Source organism: Salvelinus fontinalis, chromosome 34 (genome assembly GCF_029448725.1).
Source record: "Salvelinus fontinalis isolate EN_2023a chromosome 34, ASM2944872v1, whole genome shotgun sequence".
Taxonomy (NCBI): Eukaryota; Metazoa; Chordata; class Actinopteri; order Salmoniformes; family Salmonidae; genus Salvelinus; species Salvelinus fontinalis.
The window spans coordinates 2,950,997-2,965,844 of record NC_074698.1 but is presented as its reverse complement, the minus strand read 5'-3'; the positions used below and the strand labels follow the sequence as shown (position 1 = coordinate 2,965,844).

Below are 14,848 nucleotides of genomic sequence, written 5' to 3'. Positions count from 1 at the left end.
TGTAAAAAAAAATGATTAGCCTGATTAAACTAGATTGCCTACCACACTGATGTAAAACTGCTAGGACATAAAATTTCTGGGGCATAACATTTGCTGCTGGGTCATTGGAGCTGGATGCCACAATTGCTGAGGCTGCTGGGGAATGGGGGTCGGTTGCTTCTGCTGCTGGAGCATTGACCAAAAATGGGGTGGACAAACAGTAAAATACAAGAAATATAAAATGTCACCATCTATGGTTCTTAGGCTGGTGGCTTCCATAATTATGGTGGCTTCCATTATTGCATTCATCAACACTTCTAGGATAAATGTGTACATTAATAGCCCTGTTGTTAGGATGTCTCCAGGAAGGTTGATGATGACTGAGCATGATGAATTATCAAATTACTAGTCTCGTAAATAATGTCAAACATTGTTAATGTGGGAGGCAACCTGTCTGCTTTAGTTTACTAATATTACCGTGGAATATTATGAAATAAATATGTATAAATATGTGTAAACATTAGTAAAGTGTCTTCTCCAAATGCTGTTTGTGTCACGCCCTGACCGTAGAGATCTTTTTATTCTCCATGTTTGGTTGGTCAGGGTATGACTCGGGTGGGAAACTCTATGTTCTTTATTTCTATGTTTTGGCCGGTATGGTTCTCAATCAGGGACAGCTGTCTATCGTTGTCTCTGATTGGGAATCATACTTAGGCAGCCTGTTTTGCCACCTTAGTTTTGTGGGATGTTGTTTTTGTTAGCTCTGTGAAGCCTACAGAATGTGACGTTCGTTATTCTTTTGTTGTTTTGTTTGGTGTTCTGAGTAAATAAAGAATCATCCACTTCTAGCAAACCAAATGCACCTAATCAAGGGCTTGATGATTAGTTGACAAGTTGAATCAGGTGTGCTACCCCGAGAAGAGGTTTGAGAACCACTGGCCTAAAATATTCGGTCCAATGATATTCAGCGACTTTATCATTAGTTCAATAAACCAGAAAGGTTGATGCATTACACTGGTTCACCAACAGGGTATTCTGTGGCCGCTGGCGAGTTTACTGGAGACTCAATACCAGGTGAGAAAGTTTCCGTCAAAAGTGTCCACACAACCAGATAATTACTAAGCTGGTCCCAGTTTGTACTATCATTCCAACTCATTGTCATGCCAAACATTTGTTCATGTTTGCCATGACGAGGAATGGAATGTTAGCACATTGGGCCACAGAGTGGTGCCCAGGCTAGGAAATTACACTGTTAGTAACTGGTAGAGATAGTGACAGCTGTACAAGATGCAAAAGGTTGAAACATTTCTTAATACTTAATGAATTAAGTCTGTTTTATTGTGTTTAAAATCCAGTACAAGTATGTATTTTCTGTTTCAGATTATGTGGTTGGAGTGCCTAATGACCGCAACACAGCAGGCTCAGTAAGGGCTCCCGATGTTGTTATGATCATTTACTTTTCATGTTAATTTATTAGAGAGTGATCTAAGCTAATGTTTTTTTATCCAGGTCAAAATCTATAATGGAAATACACTTGCCTTTTTGAGAGTGAAACACACATTCTTAGGCTCTCAGGTGAGACTATATTTACATAATCATATTTTATTTGTATTTACTTGTTTACAGGAGAGTGACGAAGTGATCACTATGTGACATGTCTATACAGATAGGGCTTTGTTTTGATATCTGAGTGATGAGCAACGTAGTCCACTCAAAACTACATGCAACTTATCTTGCAGGTGGCCTCTTACTTTGGCCACAGCGTTGCAGTGACTGATATTAACAATGATGGGTATGTCAGAACTCTCTTTCTTACTTTTTTTTTGTCCATAATCATTGAAGCATTAAACATGAATTAACCATCTGATAACATCTAAGCCACTGGTCACCGGTTTGCTGTCTCGAGGAACCATGAAAAATAAATCAAATGTCCAGCCATTCTTGCTCTGTCCTCTGTTTAATACAGACGAGATGATATCCTATTCGGGGCGCCTCTCTTCATGGAGCGTGTGTCGGGCCAGCAGTTGCAGGAGGTGGGCCAGGTGAGTGAAAACATTTCGACCACCCAGGGCTCATCAGGTTATCAAATAAATCTATGTTCATAGTGTGCAGTCTCCATTCACCTTTAATTAACAATTGTTTTTATACCCAGCACTTGCTCCGAGATAATGGATGTGTGTAATCCTTTCCCAGGTGAGTTTGTACCTGCAGAGAGGGCGCTCCACCTTCCACTCCAAGCCAGACCAGAAGCTGACAGGTTCCCAGGTGTACGGACGCTTTGGCAGCACCATCGCCCCCCTCAGTGACCTGGACAATGACGGTTTTAATGGTGAAGCTCTGATATACAGTCATTTGACTTATAATATATGTATCTTCCCTTCTAATATAGTAACTGCCTCAGGGGCAATTTTTGATTTCATGATTCCCTCTTGAAATGCTCCATTTTCTAATGGTGGGGAATGCTTTTGTTATAGCAGTGTTTCAATGCACTCTGTCCATGGATTACTCATCACTGGAAAGCGTTTCTGTCTCTCTCGCTCTCCCCCTCTCTCTCAGATGTTGCTGTGGGAGTCCCATCCTCAGGCATTGAAGGGAGGGTTTTCATCTACATGGGGACTAGCGATGGACTGTCTCCCCAGTATACCCAGGTCATTGAGAGTCCCTTCCGGTCCCTAGGTCCCTCTCCAGCACAGTTTGGCTTCACCCTGAGAGGAGCCACTGACATTGATTCAAATGGCTACCCAGGTTAGTCTGAAAACAAACTCTTCGAAAACTGTGGGCTTGCTTACCTTGATTTAGAATAGATGTGGATTTGATTATATTTGGGTTATACATGTGTTTTGACTTGAATAATTGATTCTAGCCCAAAATCGTGAAATAATAATCTCATCAAGATTTCAGAAGTTATGGAACAACAACCCTTACTCCGCCAACCATTCCCAACAATGTCCCTACCTCTCTTGTCAAGCCACAGTGTCAATCCTGCCAAGACCACTTGGAGATGTCAAACTGTAAGATCACTTGGAGGTCACTCTGTTCCCTTACGTCTCCACTATCAGCCTCTGGCGCAGTTCAACAGCAGCAGCAAAGATTGCTGTTGTCCTTTTCTTTGTAGCTGACTACTACCCAAGGACATATTGCCACTACTTAACAAAGTCCTTGTTCCTTTCAGTCCCAGTAAAAACGTCCCCTGGAGGCAAAAGCAAAGTTTCTTGGACACACGAGCGAGAAACAGAAAGGCCACTCATCCAGTGGAGGGGCCGAAATTTGTCGGGGGAGAGAACTAAATGGAGATACATTTGGTGTCTCTTGGAGACTAGTGAGCTACTCAACACAGCAATGCTTTTTGATGTGCAACACCTCTGGCTTTTAAAGATACTCCCCAGTGAGCCCGCGACAGTTCAACTCTTTGAGACAAACTGGTCACTGTGAAAACGATTTCTTTTTTTTCCAGCTGACCTCTTTCCTTAAATAGTTTTGTTTCCTACTTTTAGTTTCTTAGGAGTCACTGTGATATGAAAGCAGAGGTCCTGGCTGTTACCAAAGGGCGATCAATCCCATGGACTATTTTTTGGTACCCTTTCATGAGAAAGTGCTATCGATAATGTCACTTTTTCCCCAAAGCTGTTTCATGACCCTATATTTCTTATGTTTCAAGACTAGAAAAAGAAGAGCTTGCAACTTGTTACTATCAATCTTTGTTGCCTCACAGATCTAATTGTTGGTGCATGGGGAGTCAATAAGATTGCTGTGTACAGGTACAGTAGTGTGAGATAAACAGTTTATTTGTTACTTTAAAATAACTTGAGAAATGTTATCTGTAGAAGTTTAACATTTTGCATTCACAATGTACCCAGAATGTCTATTCTCTGTCTGTATGGGGTGGTACCAGGGCTCAAGCCGTGGTGATGGCAAAGACCCAACTCTCCCTCTACCCTGACTTCCTGAACCCAGATGTGAAGGAGTGTGAGCGCACCACCACCAACGAGCCTGTGGCCTGGTAAACATTATTCTCATACCAGACTATCATACCGCTAGTGTAGGCATTAACCATAGCCTCGAAGTTGTTTGGTGCTGCGTTAATTATGATGTATATTTGATATTTAATTTTTTTCGAGGGGTGGGGTGGTGCCCTTCACTACAGACACTATCGGTCTGCTAATACAGCACTATTAAAGGTCCAGTGCAATACTTTTTTTATCAATGTTATTTTTTATTCTGATTTTACAGGGGGTGCTGCAGCACCCTCAGCACCCCTACTTCCCGTGGCTATGTCATTAACCCAACTCACTGCTGCAGGAATGTTATTGTATTTTTGGCCAACTGGGAAGAACATTTCTGATGGACAAATGTTGGTGGGCACGGCAAGAATGCACGTATTGGCACTATGTCGAATTCCTGTAGTGTCCTAGGTGCCTAACATATTATCGAGATGTGTGACATGCCTGGACAGTTCCCGGTTGTGTTAGACTGATCTTTCCCGTGGTGTCGTGTGAATTTGTTATTGTAAATTCAGAATGACATTATGACTGATGTGGTCTGTCTCTCTCCTTACAGCTTCACAGTCATGATGTGCATTAGTGTGTCTGGCCACAGCATTCCAGAGGAGATAGGTAGGAGACGCATACTGAAGTCATTTATTCCTGAGGAAACATATATATATTCTCCTTGTTCAAGATACTCTAAATCCACACTTGTAGTTCTAGATGCAGAGCTTCAGCTGGACAAGATGAAACAGCCAATGGCCAGGAGGACCCTGTTGCTGCACACAAATCTGCCCCAAGAGTATTTCCAGCTAACCATTCAGAGAGATGTGGGAGTGGTCTGCAGGAACCAAACCGCTTACCTAAGGGTGAGTTGCTTGTGCCAATTTAGCCAATTTATAGGCCTGTATTTTGTATTACAATGGTCAGAGCTCAAAACCTGAAATAAAACCATAATGGTGCAGCAGTGTTCTTATCAGGCTGATGCTCCCAAGTGGCCATTCAATTGACGTGACACTACAACAGGCTCCAATCACAATACAATTAGTAACCTCACAAAAATGTTGTGAACACTGCCATTGTCAGTGGTAACAGGAAAAACCTGAAAGGGGAGTAGATTGATATTGTCTTAACACTACGTGATCCACTAAACTGCAGTAGATCTTTACTGAATTTAAAATTGAATCGAGGGTAAATTGCATCGATGTCAGTACTGCATCGTGTCTCTCTTTCCAGCATGAGTCAGAGTTCAAGGACAAGCTGAGCCCCATTTCCATCTCCCTGAACTACAGCCTGTCCAACTCCCAGGAGACCATGCTGCATGGCCAGAGAGCTGTGGTCGCACAGGTGACATCACACATTACATTCCTAATATATTAATACATTTTAGTTTGCAAAGGAATAACATGTTATAAGTGGTAATTACATAGTTGCAACCTATGAATTAGCAAATGTGTGTGTTTCTTTGGGTATACAAATGTGTGTATGTATCTGTGTGTTGTGCAGACCAGGATCATTCTGGACTGCGGAGAGGACAATGTCTGTGTCCCTGACCTGAGGCTGACTTCTGAAGCGTGAGTGTCATACTCCCCTGAGTTGCACATCACTCAGTTGTGTCATCTGTTTTCTTGGTCACTCTACATTTTCAAGACATTGGCCAAGTGATATCTCATGGGATCAGTGCGAGGGAAAATAGGCTTACATTTGACTTTTTTTATTTGTACTACGAACCATGCAGGAAACTGAATATCAGGGAAATGATTGTCTAGTCAGAGCATTTTATTCCGGTCTACTATACAGGCCTTTACGCCTCGACCTTTGACCCATCCTCAGAGGTACCGGCCGTCTTCTGATAGGGGATGACCACCCTGCTCTGCTGGTCATCACAGCGGAGAACCGAGGAGAGGGGGCCTACGAGACCGAGCTGGAGATACGCCCACCTGCCAACACACACTACCAGAGTATGGTGACTGACAGAGAGGTGACTGTCACTCTCCTGCTCATAATAAAAGGGAACTGTTAACAGAGTGACATCAACTGTCCCACGCATGTGACCTGCAGGGAAAAACTATGAGCCCAGAGTTTTGCTGGTCATGTTACGTGGTCAGCATTACCTACTGGCCCTATGTAAAACACACTGTCTGAGTCTGAAATGGCACCCTATTCCCTATACACAGTAGTGCACTACTTTTGACAAGAGCCTCACGGGCCCTGGTCAAAAATAGTGTGCTATATAATGAGTTTTCCAACTCTCCCAGGGCTTCAGCAGGTTGATCTGCGCTCAGAAGAAGGAGAACCAGACGGTGGTGGTGATCTGTGAGCTGGGAAACCCTATGAAGCAGGGCCAGAAGGTAACCACCATGTCATTAAATATAGTGAAAGTAAAAACCCTTGCACGAGCCAGAACAGCTCATTGGAGCAGGAGCCTATCTCCTGTTTCTGTAGCGTGAGGCGGCTTGATGGGACAGGACACTAATCTATCACAGAGCCTTAACCCCAATCTCCTTAATGCTGTCTGAGTGCCAAGCAGAGACCCATCAGATCCAATTATTACAGTCTGTAGTATAACTTGGCCGGGGATCGAACTCCCAGCCTTCCAAACTCTGGCCGGACACACTGAGTTGGCATAGAGTTGCACATAGAATAATAGTAATTCAATAGGATTAACCATAGCTAGTGCAAGGGGAGGGGTAGGTGTGAATGTGTCACCCAGACATGTCACTGTGTGCTCTGGGTTCCTGTGAATGTGTGAAAGCATCAAGGAGGCGTCCGGCCATTCTGGGTCTTTACTGTCAACGGACGTGGATGACATGTGACTATGTGTTTGCAGTAGTGCTGTTATCCTGTCGGTCTGAATGATACTGTACAGTATGTTTTTCTCTCTGTCTGTCGTAGCTCCAGGCCGGTCTGTTCTTCAGCGTGGGGAACCTGGAGAAGGTGGAGAGCCACGTGTCATTCACATTACAGATCAAAATTTCGTCCCGTCTTGTGATTTTAATGCCCTCGATGCTACCAAGGCATTGCTTTTGTGTTAATACAACATTTTAATGGGGAAATCAACACAATGTAAGGCACGTTTGGAGTCTCTGAGATGCATATAGTTGACATTCTTGTTAATCCAAGTTGTCTGTATTTTAGACCTTCAAGGTGTCAGCTGAAGGTTCATGGCTTTTCTAATGACACAAGGGAAATGTTCAACATTTCGTTCAGCTTCTTCCCTCCTTTATAATCTCTAGCAAGAACAGCCAGAATCCTGACAGTAATGTGGCCCATCTGAGGATCGATGTCAGCGCTGAAGCAGCTCTGGAGATGCGGGGGTGGGTTGTCCTCCAATTATCATCAGAGCCATAAACTGTGCTGTTTTGTTCTACCATGGAAACGAGCACTCCTCCTGTGACACACTTTCTGTGTGACAATTCAGAGCTGCCTTGCCAGACTAGTAGCAGACTGAATATCTAGTATCCAAAAGGGATTAGTGATGTTTGCCATTGGACGATGTTGTCCTAATGCGAGCGTATTACGGTACAGTAACAGCATGGTTTCCTCTTGTCCTTGTAGTTATTAGCTTTCCCCGGACATGTAGTTACTAATTATCACCAGGACTACTTAACTATATGAGTAAGAGGTGCAAATTAAGCATCCTGAAGCAGTCTGATCCCTATATCCCACTAAGATCAGTGAGAAATGAGGCCATCTGTCGGATGCCAGATCTACTGTCTGCACTACCATGCATCACAACAACCATATGTGTGTTGGCAAGACAGTGCAAGAGAGTACAAACCTATCTAGGACCAGGCTAGTGTTCTCAGTGTAGTCCTCAACATTTGGTCCACCCTTGTAGCCTGTTGTTTTTTGGACAGGGGCTCCTCTCCACCTGAGTGTGTCTTGCCCATTGCCAAGTGGGAACAGAAGGAGCAGCCTGACGACCTGGATGAGGTTGGCCCGCTAGTGGAACACGTCTATGAGGTAACCTTATATTGTTCACTCAGTGGTTCACTCAGAAAAGAAACAAAGCGTTTAAGACATTTGTCTCTCTGAGGTTGGTGCAGTTCTAGGCCAAAATGCATAACATCTATTTGAAGAGTCCATAAGGCCGTTATAGAGTGTTTGCATACATTATTTCATATTTATACAAAGACAATGAGATACAAGTTAGTGAGTGAAATCTGAAAGCATGTGTTTTTGTGTTGAAACACTCAGTTGAGAAACCTGGGTCCGAGCACGGTCAACGCCAGGGTGGTAGTAGAGTTCCCCACCCATCACCATGGAGACTTACTTCTCTATGCGTTCGCTAACGCCTCCGAGGACTTCCTCATCTGCCACACTGACTCCCCTGACATCGACCCATATCAGGTGAGAGAGGTAGCCATGGTGTGGCCCTGCAGTGTGCCAGACAGCAAATCTTTCTGTAACGAAAAAAACATGTTTTTCCATTCATTATGTTTTATTTAAAGGGAAAGCAAAAAATATATTTTCTATTATTCTTTTGATGTTTTGGTTATATGAAACTGGAGTATAGTCTTTTGTTTTGGCAGTTGGTTAAGACCGGGAATGCTACTGTTGGTACAGTGTACAAGGTTAAACAGAATGAGGTGGAACGACTGGAGCCTCAGCGCAAAGAGACCGTTCACGTGGTAAACAAGTGTCGCTTCCTGCGATTAACATAATGACGTGCATCAGTGTACAATCAAACTGTCTTGTCTTTACTTGATGCTGTACAGTAGGCTAGTTCCACTTTACTGTAATTTCAGAGATAACTTGCAATATTCTATATATGCCACAAGAGGGGGTTGTACAACAAAATATTGCATCTCTCAGGTGGATGGGGACATTCCATTGATGTGTCATGGGGGGAAAAACGTTGACACTTCGGTGTGGTCCTCTCTCGATTTCTCCACAGAATTGCACAAGTGGAGATACCTGTCTGAGGTTTGTGTGTGAGGCCAAAGGTCTGGAAAGAGGCTGGAGCGCTGTGGTGAAGGTGATGTCCCGACTCTGGGTACAAACTTTCCTGGAGGTGAGAGATAGAGAGGCTAATACGGGAGCCTATAGCATATCACAGTGACATATTTTCCACACAATCTATCACTATAGCTACAATCATAGGCAGAAATGAAAGCGCTCCAAGACTAGGCAGAAAGGAAAAGCGCTCCAAGACAGCTCTGCATCAAATTGAGATAGCATTTTGTAGGATCTTACTACTTTGATATTATTCCGTAATGATTATGAAACCCTCATTCTGTTTCCCCTAGAGGCCTTATGATAATTATGTCCTCCACTCTATAGCACGCTATGCGGTTATAGATATGCCCTCTAAGATCAAGCCTGAAGAGCTGCCAAGTGGACAGGCTGAGGTAAAAAAATGAACCAACGTTTCCCCTTTCTACTTCTGCTGGTGTGTAGACAACATTTATTTACTATTGACGTAAATTACTTGAGGCCTATACACACGACCATATCTCTCAAAGCAACCATTTCTTCAGTAGTCATTGGACAAATTTAATTGGAGCCAGTTGACCATGTGTGTATGTGTGTAGACCCAGACCAGTGTGGTGTGGAGGGCTCGAAGTGCCGGTGTGGTGGATCGTTGTGGCTGTGCCCTCTGGCCTATTCCTCCTCGCTCTGCTAGCTCTGATCTTCTGGAAGGTAATGTACTGACATAGTTCAAACAGCAGGTGGCGCAAGATTGGGCCCCATAACTGGGGAGCATTTAGATGGCGCTACTCAGCTATCACTTAAGTATTGATCGCTCAGTCTTTATGAATTCTATGTTTTTCTCAAACCTGTAACTATTGGTTCGAATGGAGACAAAAAAGGAGGGGACATAAAGGAGAATGACACACAGGAAACCTGAATCAGAAAACAATATGTGTAAATGTAAATGTTTCGTGTTTATGCTTCAGGTGGGGTTCTTTAATCGCAACCGTCCCCCCGTGTGATGATGATGACAATGCAGAGCAGCTGGCTGGGGCTGGACAGCCTGAATACGCTGAGATGCCCCCAAACACAGAGGACAAGCAAGAATAAACAACTACTGTATCACCCTGGTGTTTTATGTATTTATTTGTTTTGACAGACACCCACCCATTTTATGAGTTTTAAACCGTTTCACATGGTTTGTAAATGTTGCAATTGGCTTCTTGTTCTACTCCCTATAACTGCACACTTTCTGAAGATGCACCATTTAAAAAATAACATGTTTTTTAAAGGGTATCTTGTAGCTATTCTATTTTGTATTAAAATAAACATATCATCTTTACCATCTTGATTTAACACTCTGTGTCCTTTTGAAGCCAAACTGGCCTTCCAGAGGGGATATCCTTGTTAGTGTGATGGCATCGGCATGCTCTATAAGCAACCATTGTGTTAGGGAGACCATCATGACTCACTGAAGGCTGAGCCAGCTTCCTGTTATTGTAGAGGGGAGACCCTAGAGTGACAATAACGCTCAAATTCAATGTTATTTATCACATGCGCCGAATAACAAGTGTAGACCTTACCATGAAAGGTCTACTTACAAGCCCTTAACCAACAGTGCAGTTCAAGAAGAGTTAAGAAAATATTTACCAAATGAAGTAGGGTAAAAAAGTAAACACAATAAAATAACAATAACGAGGATATATACAGGGGTCCCTGTATAATCTGTACGGGTGAAGTGACTATGCATAGACCGGGCAATCCTGTGTTTATGCAGCGCATCGAAAAAATAATAAGAAATAAATACCCAGATATGGCAAGAAGGGTACAGTACTTACACCTATTGGTGGTTTTCTGTTACACCGACATTTTATATGCATTTCAAAACAAATTTGAATGAATAGTGGCTATTGTGCAGGCAAACAGATAGGTCGCCTACTTTTAAGTGAAATGGAACACTGTGTACTTACATTGTAATTACGCTGTCCTCCTAATGGGGTTTGAGATGGACTTATAAGGGCCCATAGACCTTCATGGGGGCCCATCTGTGAACACACTCTACTTTGGTACCGTCAGGGGGCGATCACGACCACCAACAAGGCAGAGCAAGCGTCCCCTCCCACGTAGCACAATGGAATTGTGAAGCCACTCCGGAGCGCGAGCCGAGCAAGGAGTGGGCATCCGAGGCAGCGCGAAAAGGGAGCACTCAATGCCAACCTCAAAAGCAATATGGATGAATGGCCACCTAAGTGGAATTGATGATGTCGCAGTAAGAATGCCACCGCCGCACACACCTCGTCTTCTTGTTCTCTTTCTTTTTCTCGGCAATCTTTGGGAAGGACTTGCTAAATCCATTTTGGACCAGGGAGCGCTTGGTGAGTTATTCGTAGAGATTCGGCAAGATTCGAGTTCTGAGGGGAAAGTCTGTGGTGAATTAATTGGCTGCTACAGCTAACGCATTGGCTGTTGTTATTATGTGTGTCCCTTGTCAGTGATGAGGATGAGTTATTACGTAACCGTCGCGTTTATTCAGCTATAATAGGATATAGGCACGAATGGAAACAATTTAGTCGCCGCCTGCTCTAGTCTTGTGGCTACTTCTTCGCATTCGAGAATGGAATAGGGCTTCCGTTTTGAAACAAAGGATCCCCAACTGCAGCCTCCTTCCCTTATGGGCCGTCTGTAGGTTCAATCTGTAGGTCAATCTAACCTAACGCTAGGCTATATAGCCTATCAATAGCAGTTGCATTATTCCGTTACCATGTGCGATCTGAGCTGTGCGATAGCAATTAGGCTACGATGAGGCGTCAGCTTAGTTCAAACTTCTATCCATGCCCGGTCCGTTAACTTTATGTAACTCTGGAAGATCCCAGCTAGAATGTTCAATTAGCAAATGGTCAGTCGTCAGACACCAATGGTTAGTAGAACTTTTTTTTTTTTTTTTTTTTAAATCAAAATCAATCAAATCATTCTATGCTAGAAAAATAGGCCAATAAGAGTATAGCACGAGCTCATGTGCATTTGTGAATGCCAGATGGTCGACGAGCTTGTTTTGGCTACTGTCATCTGCACGCACCCATTGTTGACATTGTTGTTATGTCCCAAGAGGCCTCATGAATGGCCAAAGGACATTATCATTTGAACAATGTTTGTTTTGGGTTCCCAGGACTTTTGATACATTTCATTTATCCTATTTCAATTCAGTTTCTCTGCAGGAATATTTTCACAATTTTATTCCCATATTATTATTATTATTATTATTATTATTATTAAATAGGCTGTCCTGGGACAGTAGACTATGGTGCTTGAAGTGGATGCTCGTGTCAATGCTTGGTAGTGTTTTAGCCTCCCTCTCTCATACAGTTCCCTATCCTTCAACTGGGCCTATCCTTCAACTGTTTAGTTCAAATGCTTTCAATATGTTGCAATTCCTTGTAGATACCTCTTTTTATAGCTAAGCAGGCTTTTAAGAAGTTGTGTCCATTATCTATATTTCATTAGCTACATTTTTTGCAACCAAAGAACCCTATTTCTGGAAGATGTGCTTATTGCTTTGGACAAGCTTGTCAAGATGGGTAGAGCGTCTTAACCCATACATGTCAAATTCAGTGTACTTTAATCTTTTAGCTTCTCTAATGTTATCTATGAATAAGCATAGATTATCCATGTGAATACCACTCGTTTCACCGACTGAGCAAACTGGTTGTGGTTGGTCTAATAGTTTTGCCTTGCAGCAGTGGCGACCCGTCGTTCAGGGCAGGTGGGGTTTTGAGCAGCACACTTTTAGGTAAAAAATACATTTAAAAAATATATATATTTATATATTTTTTTTAGGGGGGGGGCTTGCATGTTTTGCTTGTCACATATCAGTTTGCAAACAATGTAAAATAATAAAATGTAATTGAGTTGATAAAGCCGCATACAAACATGGTCTTTTTTTTGCTTTTTTTGAGTAAGGCAGCTCAAAAATGCTTGTGTTTCAGCCTAGCTCAGTGTTTCCTGTGGTGGTGGGGCTAGCCAGCAGAAAATACAGGGCGTTGTGCCTGATTGGCTCAGTTTTCTGTCACGATTGGCTCCGTTTTCTGTCACTCATGGGACAGTACGTCATGCCCAATTCTAAGGTTAGAGCTCAAAAATGTTAGGAGCTTGGGTTCTGTCATAGAGAAGAAGGCTCAAGGTAATTGGCTACAGATAGAATGACATCAAATCACATTATATCTTCAGTAGCTTTGATTGGACAACATGTCAAACATGTTACTTTCAAAGTCTTAGGTAGCAGTCATCATCAGTTGTCATCAAGTCGACAATCTACTGGCAAATCCTTTTTAATCCTTGAAGAGATATAATAGATTTTTTTTAAATTGCAAATTCAACAATGAGTCGATTGGAAGGAATCAGTGGCTAACTGCGAGAGTTGCAAAGAAACCACTAACGTTAGCCTGCTATTCAATGGAGTGGCTGTGTTTTTCCCCCCAAGTTCCCACCATAAATCCACTTTGATGACAAAGTTTGATGACAAAATTTGCCAACAAAGAACGGTTGTGCCACCTAACAAGGTGAGTCCAAAAATGTATTGTATGCTGCTGCATAAATTATGTAATATGCAAGGGAGAAATGTATGCTGTAGCTAAGTAATACTAGGTGTATATTGTGTAGTAAGCTGTTACTAGCCCATGTGCCTCACCCTAATAATTTGGTCTATTTTCACCAACGCGGTATTGTAAACACATCGTTTGTGGCCCAGTATGTGATTGTTTGGCTACTTTTTTATACTGCTTTGACAGTGCTACTGATAGTAGTTGTGGTGCTTGGCTTGCCCGTGCAAATTCATTACACACAATATTCTAAAATATATTTGTGCTATTTGACGTGTCAAATTTAAAGCTTATTTAACGCGTCAAATAATGTTAAATGACGTGCATCTTTTTTGATACGCAAAGACCCAAACGGCGCTCAATATGCCCCATCCTAATAATTTGGTCTATTTTTACCTCCTAATTTCGCCTACTGTTCGAACTTGGTGGTGCACAAATAGCCTATAACCTGTTTTAGAGAAATGTAATCATAGAAAATTGTAAGAGCTTTCATTGTCTGTTTATATGCCCCATTTATTTATCCTACGGTTCTGACGTGTACAGGGAGGACACTGTAAGAATGGCCCATGTTCTGAATTCTGTCGCTGTACATTTCAAAAGTGCTGAACAAATAGTTATATTGACTACGTCCGTCGTCGCTTGCTCATTAGTGTCTTAATCGAAATTGCCGATTGCCTCTTATCCACTTGTCGTCCCCTTATGCCATAGATTGTACATCTCAATTGTCAGTAGAATCCACATTTGTTTAAGCAAGTCTGCCATATCAACTATGTTTTTATGTGTAATGGCTTTGCTGGCATACATCCCACTTAGTTGTTTTTTTGCTCCACCAAGATTTACATACTAAAATGGCCACTGCCTTGCAGTTTAGCTGTATAGATTAAACTTTCTTGAAACACTTTCAAACGGGAAATCACATCAAAGTCTCTAACACCTTGTCATCATATAATGCTATTACACCATGGGTTGATTAAAAAGTATCCCAACCGGAGAGACAGGAAATGTTGATTCATTCATTTGAAGGTGCTGTCGTCAACCACGACCGCACCTTCACCTCATATTGATTTGTCAGACTGTGTTCTTTCATTACTTTACCATAGAGCTCATGACCTCATTCTCTCCTCAGAAGTAAAGGTCCCTTTGAAGCAGTCAGAGAGCTTGGGTGGTAAACTAAGTCGAGTAGCTGAAAGAATTTGGCGCTTGTGGATTGAGTTGAGGCCGGTGAAGCTTGGGCTGACTTTTTTTATCGCAGTTGAAATTCCTTTCTTTTAACGGCACAGTGACTTCAATGTTCTTTCGGCTCAGTAGCTCAGCAAGAACGAGATGAATCACCACAGCCTATCAAACAAAGTATACTATTACCAATGAAATGCT

General features: G+C 42.5%; 2 protein-coding genes across 2 annotated transcripts in view; both read left to right on the top strand.

The window, feature by feature from the left end:
* The first annotated feature begins 305 nt into the window (after nt 1–305).
* Nucleotides 306–10,230, top strand: LOC129832869 (integrin alpha-IIb-like). Its single transcript, XM_055896945.1, is given in 26 exon segments — nt 306–1,053; nt 1,360–1,403; nt 1,489–1,554; nt 1,719–1,771; nt 1,946–2,021; nt 2,173–2,308; nt 2,536–2,724; nt 3,692–3,737; nt 3,872–3,979; nt 4,537–4,592; nt 4,680–4,831; nt 5,199–5,309; nt 5,469–5,536; nt 5,796–5,943; nt 6,221–6,313; nt 6,858–6,940; nt 7,199–7,279; nt 7,823–7,928; nt 8,163–8,315; nt 8,498–8,596; nt 8,863–8,979; nt 9,215–9,316; nt 9,500–9,525; nt 9,527–9,608; nt 9,866–9,897; nt 9,899–10,230. Coding segments are annotated over 26 exon segments (2,388 nt in total). The 5' UTR covers nt 306–983; the 3' UTR covers nt 9,990–10,230.
* A 743-nt stretch (nt 10,231–10,973) lies between these two features.
* The window catches only part of LOC129832867 (protein FAM171A2-like), a 76,313-nt gene continuing 72,438 nt past the window's right edge, over nt 10,974–14,848 (top strand). Inside the window, exon 1 of the mRNA XM_055896942.1 lies at nt 10,974–11,254. Within this exon, the coding sequence (XP_055752917.1) occupies nt 11,089–11,254 (166 nt within the window). The 5' untranslated portion in view covers nt 10,974–11,088. The remainder of the gene's footprint in view (nt 11,255–14,848) is intronic.